The 7,153-nt window shown below is 42.6% G+C and overlaps 1 protein-coding gene across 1 annotated transcript in view; it reads right to left on the reverse strand.

Moving 5' to 3' along the window:
- Positions 1–2,377: 2,377 nt before the first annotated feature.
- GCM2 (glial cells missing transcription factor 2) overlaps positions 2,378–7,153 on the reverse strand; it is an 8,257-nt gene continuing 3,481 nt past the window's right edge. Inside the window, exons 2-5 of the mRNA XM_035892724.1 lie at positions 5,582–5,925; positions 5,071–5,183; positions 3,456–3,585; positions 2,378–3,255 (exon numbers count right to left, since the gene is read on the reverse strand). Coding sequence (XP_035748617.1) covers positions 2,378–3,255; positions 3,456–3,585; positions 5,071–5,183; positions 5,582–5,925 — 1,465 coding nt within the window. The remainder of the gene's footprint in view (positions 3,256–3,455; positions 3,586–5,070; positions 5,184–5,581; positions 5,926–7,153) is intronic.

Raw genomic sequence — 7,153 nt, forward strand, 5'->3', positions numbered from 1 at the left:
TCATGTTTATTAGAATTAAGTCCACACACCAAGAGGAGCATCTCAACACAATTGGCTGCATTTTCTTAATTGATGCAACAAAGTTCTGCTTAAAAGGCTGTGTTTAAGAGCATAGCATAATGATTTAAACATACAGCTACAATGACAAGTTTTACACCAGTAATATTAACAGCACAAACACCCCCCCCCAGCTTGTCTTAATGTTTTAATACACTTGAAGTCTTGAGTTGTGGTTGTCTAACTCCTCTAAAATCAATATAAAATGGAGCAACTTACAGCTTTAAAATTTTCTGACTTTTGCATCTGCTGTGAATCTTTCCAGAGGTAACTTGGTGGGGGTGTTTTGTTTTGCCTTTTTTTTTTTTTTCCTCCTTTTTTTTTTTTTTAAAGTTTAGTATATGGATTAATTATCAAGCTCACCCGAGTCTGTTCTTAGTAATTTAAAACACCTGGTAGAAGAATTGACCTGAGAGTTTAACAAGAGCCAAGTGAGGTATACAGCAAACACCCTGAAGGACAAAGTAAGCTTGCTGCAGGTGAATTAATTTTGTCTTTTTGTAAATTCCAGCTTCACGTGGCTTGAATTTTTAAAATTCTAAACAATCCACTGCTGAAACAGGATGCTATTAGCTAAATTCCTATGGGGCTCAATTTCACATATCAAAGTGCACACATTAGTTTCATAAAAACACAAAAAGAAAAAGATAAACCACACCAGAAATAATGATTTTACAAACTCAGGTATTTGTACACCACGCTTTGCAAGTAAGATTTGTTTAGCAGCTTGATGATAGCATTACAAGGTTCTGTATGTCGAAGCCAGCTAGCCAGCTGCCCACGTTAGTTTACGTGGTGCTTTGTTTTTAAACATGATTTCATGTCTGTTGAAAGGGTGCTTACCATACTGTTACTCAAAGCATACCAAAAATATACACAAAACAGATTTTCCAAAATATTTGAATGTGCAAAAAGTTAAAGGTACTTGGAACCTTAGTAATAAATTATGTCACCCTGACCAATCCCCTGTGTCTACATAGCTCCCTTGCTCAGCATGCGCAGTTTGGCTACGGGTTCCATTCCCCAGTATTAGGTAGCTTTCAAAATGCCCAAATTCTAAACCAGCAGTGCTCCTCCATTTCTTCTTCTTCCCAGCCTACTGGAGAATTAATTCACTTGGCTAAGAATTTGGGGATGCAAGTCCTTAGGATTTTTGTTTGTTTGTTTAGCTTAGGTTGTCTGGAAATTTTGTTTTCTGACCTCTCGGTTTGTTGGTTGCTTTGTTTCCCAGAGAACAGTGCTGTCATGGGGAGTTATGATTGCAGAGAGGAAAATGATTAGAAGTCCCTTGGAGGAAGGAAAAAGATCTAATGGAAATGCAGTGCAGAAAGCCAGCCAGGGAAGGTGCATTCAACACTGACCTGTACTGCTAAGCAGCTAAGATGTTGCATTTTTAGACAGGGAGGAGTTGTATTCATGGGTAAAGTGAGTTGTGGCAGTAGTACCTGTGCAGTAATGGTCTGCCCGGCTTGCCAGACCCCTTTGGACAAAAAGCAGTTTCACTGCAAGTGCTTTTCAGGACCATATAGGCAACTCTGACACCCACACGATGCCTGGTGTGCTTGGCAGGGGTCACCTGAGCCTTCCTGCCTCCAGGTTGAGTGTTGCAGAGGGTCAGTGCCTGGTGGTGGTGGGGCTATGCCTGGGCTTCCCCTTTTGCATAGAAAGGCTGGAGAGTCTGTACTTTTGATGCAGGGGATCAAAAAGCAACATGAAATTAGCATGTAGGTTTTTCACTTCTCATTTCAGAGAAACCTACCTGGTCTTCCCATTCATCAAATGGATCATGGCAGGTGAACGGATCATTCAGGTGAATTATCCAGCAAATTGTCTTGCTTTCATTTCTTTCATTTTCTCTCATTTCTTTCAGTTGACTGTAATCTATAGCCACCTTCCTTCATCTTTTTTTTTTCCTTTACTCGGTAAGCATTTTCTTTTTTACAGGTGGAGCATTTTCTCTCAAAGCTGGAGGCGGCTGGCAGGAGTTAAGGCTACAAGCAGATTGCATCCCCCATCAGAGGAGACTGTTGACTTCCGAGGTGCCATGCCTCCACACTGCCTTTGCCCAGGCACATTTGAGCTCAGCTCCTTGTGCCATTTTAGAGGCTAGATGGGTCTGGTGTGAAATTTTGTGTGAAACATGCTTCACTCAGCACAGCTCCAGAAAGGCACTTTTGGGGGGATAAGCTGTTGTGACGTACTGCCTCCTCACCTCTCCTCAAATCCCAAACCACTGGGCTTAGCATGCATGTGGTCAGCATGAGAATGTATTTTCCCATTTGCATGTATTTGTCACTTTTGGCAACTTGGCAACATTTAGTCAATATTCAGCACTCTCAAATCTTAAGGTCTGTCCTTCGTGCTCAGCATAGCTATTCCCCAGCGGTGGCCCATACCGATAGGTCTCCATGCTCTCAGCTGGTTCGGACTTTGTGGGACCCGGGTCATGCTGGTAGAGCAAGGCTGACTTTATCATCCCAAAGTCTTCCTGAATCTTCATCCCTGAATAGATAGCGCCCGAGACATTTTCTGCCACGTGGGTATAGCTCTGAAGATTTTTTGTATCGCAGAGGTTGTCACTGTATTTCAGCATGGATGGCTTGTAGGCCTGATAGGACACCTTGGTGGTAGTTGTGATGACGGTTTGCAATGGTGGGGCTATGGGAGAGGGGCTGGGACCGTATCTGCAGGGGTAGTCCCCACCATAGTAAGGGTAGTTAGCGCTCATTTGCATCTGTCCATAGTCACTCCGGTCTCCGCTGCCAGTTTTCCCCCAAGCTGGTTTAAGTCCGTAATGTCTGCCAGGGTTATCGAAGCTCTTATCATGGGCGGTCACAGCGTTGTAGTGAGATCCATTCAAACTGAGGGGGTCGGCATCTATGGCAGGGCTTGTCGGATCTTTGTAAAATGCTGGGTAAGGGCTGGAGCTTATAAAGGTAGGAACTCCAAACTCGTAGCTGCATGGCATGGGCACGTAGATCCTTGGATTGGGGCACTTTGGGTATGGCGATAGCTGGTCTTCTTGGAAGCTGACCGAGTCGTAAGATGCTCTGTAGAGGTCAGTGTTTTGCAGTGAAGGGTATGGCTGGGCTGGAATCGAAAAATTGGTGTCTGTGATGATACCGACCCTTTCTGGGCCATCCATGCAGGGCAGATTCTGTAGGTTATTGGTATAACCACTGCTGTCATGGTACCTTCCTGCCTGACAAGGACAAGTAGATCTTTGAGATTTGGGAATTGATACTGCCCGCACATATGTATATGTCTCAACACTTGCGCTATTGCTCATTTCAGCCCCATATTAACAGATGTAGTGTGGTGTAAAGCTTTGTTTGGCCCCAGGATCCCTAGTACATGCTTATGACACCTTTTTAATTGACTAAAAAAAAAATCTTGGCTTACCTCTGAGTTTAGAGGTCTCTTTTTCTGGGAATGTTGAGAAAAGGACATTTGCTTCTTAATTGCACTTCGTCTTGCCTCTGCCTCCAATTTGCTCTCTGGCCTGGGGTGGTCATGGACTCCTTTAGCCTAGATTAGGTTTAACAAAGAATTAGACGTGAACTGGAAGGGGCTAAGGAGAGAAAATGCAATCGTAGAATGAGAGGCAGCCACAGCATGGTCTGTGGTTTGCCACAAGAGAACAGGAAGGAGAAACTAAGCAACAAGGAGGGTTTAAATTTAAAAATAAATAAAATAATGATTTGCAGGTAGCTAGAGAAAAAAAGTGAGGGAGAATTCAGTGAGGATCGCAGATGTTTGTGACATTCAGAAGTAGCTGGTTAGAACCAAGGAAAAAAAAAAAAGATTATAAATTCAATTGATTTTCTGCAGTCCAGGATCTCAATTCTGCTTTATAGCAGCCATCAGTAAAACAGCGTAAATAGGCTTTAAAGAGGTTACACACCACCAGGTGACAAATATGCTCTACTCTAAAAACAGTAAACACCTTCTTGAAGAGGACTGAGAAGTATACCCTCGAAAGCCATCCAAAGACGCTCTGCTATTGAAACATCTGTGAATATGCAGTTCTATGTATCCAAAGCTATATTGATATATGATAAAATAATATACTCTACATGTCCTTATGCATTACATTTCCCTAAATGGACCCCCATATAGTCCTTAATACAAAGTAGGAAACTTAACATTGCTTTTAAAATGCTGTCCTTTCTCAAGTAGAAATTTCTAAATGAGGATTTATCTCCTGTTTTGATGGTAAAAATTTTTAGTCTTCACACATTTGTAACAGAATATCTGAGTAATACTACTACTAAAAAAAACCAAAACAGGTGAGAATTTGGGAATATGGCCAGTTTGCTTCTATTTAGTGACTGGAGAACAGAACCGACTGCAGTTTGGGTCAGGGGAAAAAAAAATAAAAATCATCCAGCAGAGAATGTAATCTCATAGAACAGAAGCTTTTTGTGAATTTTTTTTGTCCCAACGTTGCTAGAAAACCCAATTCAACATGCAATTTCAAATTCTAGCTTTCTAAATTTCTTTTTTTTCTGGCAAGTTTTTAAATTCTCTTAAAATTCAAAGAAAATTTTCACATGAAGTAGAATTTTCACATTTCAGCTTGTGCAATTTAAGTAATGCTTTCCTTTCCCCATTTATTTATTTGAATAGGAAATAAATATTAGGTCCTTGGTGAGATTCAGTTGTCAGACACACCGGGGTGCAGGACAACTTTTTTGTTCATATTTGTGTACTGTAAACAGGAGAACTTTAGACAGCTGTAAAGATGTTATAGTTGAGATTGAATATAGTTAACTCTCAAGTACTGCTTTTGAAGAGACACCCAAGTGTTACCGTTTTATTTGTTCTTGCCATGTTTGTACTGCAGAGGAATTAAATCATGGACCACAACTCCACTGTGCTCACCATGCTCAGTGCTACACAAAACAAAGAAAAGGGAAGGAAGAAGGGGAGGGGGGAAAGAAATCACTCTATATATGTGCACAGATACAGTTTTTGTGCATGTGGGTGCACATGTGTATGCATGCTTTTTACCTGAAAGAATATTGCTTTGCCATCAAGCCTCCAGAAGTTAGTGACTGGATAGCCACTGTGTCCTCGGCAAGGAATCAGCTCAAGGGCCGAGTTACAGTTTGGGCAGGCTTTCTCTGTGAATAGAGATAAAGAAACTACTGAAGGCACCGGTTAAAAGGCGAGGGTGTCGTCTATCAGAGCCCAAGAGCAGGATGATGAGCCTTCACCAAAATTCAGATTAAAATACGATGTTCAAGGAAACACAACATAGACTACCAAGCATAACTGAATGGTATGGACTAGAGCTGCATCCTTGATGCAAATGGTAATGAGTTAAAGCACTGTAGATCCGTTTCCCCTTGAGTATTCACAGACAGATGTTGATGGATTTGGAACTAAATACATTCATCATGTGCTTTGCAATTACGCCTTAGTCTGCATGCAAGTAAGGGCAGGCCCAGTTCAGAAATCGAGCCCAGCTGAAAGAAACAGGGTCCCTTGGGCACCCCAATTCTCCCCAGGCGCCCCTCACTTTGCTGCTTCTGCCGAGCCTTGTCGCATATGGCGGGGCGAAGCTGCAGCCTGGCTCCGCCGGGCAGAGCGCAGCTCCTGGCGCACACCACCACCCCCAGGCAGGACTTCTTGAGGATCTGGCAATTGTGGTTGTTGGTGTTCCGCATGGCCCAGCCGCTGAGGTGTCTCTGGGCGTTCTTCTCCTCCCTGGAGTAGATGAAGCGCACGTAGCCGTCGGGCCATTCCTGGAAGGCATCGAAGTGCTTGGGCTCCTGCGGCAGGGCATGCGGGGTCGAGAGAGCAAGGCAGCAAGGAAGAGAACAAGAGAATATTAGCAGGATATTGCAACCTGATGGTTTTGCCCTGTTACAAAATACGTAACGGGGAAAAAAGGGCTTTTTCTATGACCCCCCAAGCAGCAGAAAAAAAAAAAACCAGTGAAAGAACAGCTTATCAGAAATGCTCTATAAAAGGGGAGAGGCAGTCCAAGCGTCCATGTTTTAAGAGAAAGTCAGGATCCTTTCTTCTTTTGCATCATTATCTGTAATAACGTGGTCTGTTGTCACAGTTGCCTCTTTGCAGTGAGGTTACCCAGCCATAAAAGGTCAGCCTCGTTACTGGCACTTAATGAGCAGTCTGCCGCTGATGTGCCCACATGGGACAGAAGCCACCCCGCTCACATTAGCTATTAAGTTCTCCTTGTTGTGTGGGATTGTGTACCTACAGGCTGGAAACTAGAAGTTTTAGCTAAGGAATGGTTTCTTGAAGCACACCTAATAGAAGTTGAATAACGCTTCTAACAAAAAAAAAAAAAAAAAAAGAAAATTGCCACTGTAAGTAGACTTCCAATATAGGTACGGTAGTTCGGAGAAAGAACATTTCAGTTTGGGAGGTCGCTAGCTTTCTGGAGTTCCTTACCAAAATACAGTTACCAGAACAACAAAAGAATTACTAAGACTTTAAACTCCAAATATTTACAGTGCAAGTCAAGAGTTCCTACAGCACTCATTTAACATACATATGTACCACATGTGAGCAATCCCAGTGAATGCAGGTAGGCTACCAGCATTTACAGCACTAGACCGTTCTGTAATTGTGTGGGCTCTGTAAAATGAAATAAACTCTTCAGTTGAAAAAAGTTGTACATTAACAATGCATTTGGAGCTCACAGCTGGAAAAGAAGGCAGAATGCTCATTGACAATAAAACATCACATCAACAGACAAAACATTTAGATGGCCTTAACTGTATGAGCAGACAACAGTCAATCTAAGCTTCTTTTTAACTTTTCTTGAAATAAGGAACAAGAAAGTAGAAAACTAGCCAAACAGCAGAGCTGAAGATTGTTTTAGGTGTTCATATGCAGCCAGCCAGCACCACATATCAAATCCATATTTTTATCACAAGTCATTTTGTGAGGACTACTGCAGCCCATCTAGACCCATGGGATTATATTTTAAACGGCACAGGAGAACTTAAACCAGCCATAAAACAAAGCCTTGCTCAGAGGGAAGGTGTTTTTTATTCCCTGGCCCCGCGTTAGAGCCAGCCGGGGATTTTTCTACCACGTCCCGTGTGTCCCCCCCCCGGTA

The sequence above is a fragment of the Egretta garzetta genome, unplaced genomic scaffold (genome assembly GCF_000687185.1).
Source record: "Egretta garzetta isolate BGI_Z169 unplaced genomic scaffold, ASM68718v1 scaffold1324, whole genome shotgun sequence".
Classification (NCBI taxonomy): Eukaryota; Metazoa; Chordata; class Aves; order Pelecaniformes; family Ardeidae; genus Egretta; species Egretta garzetta.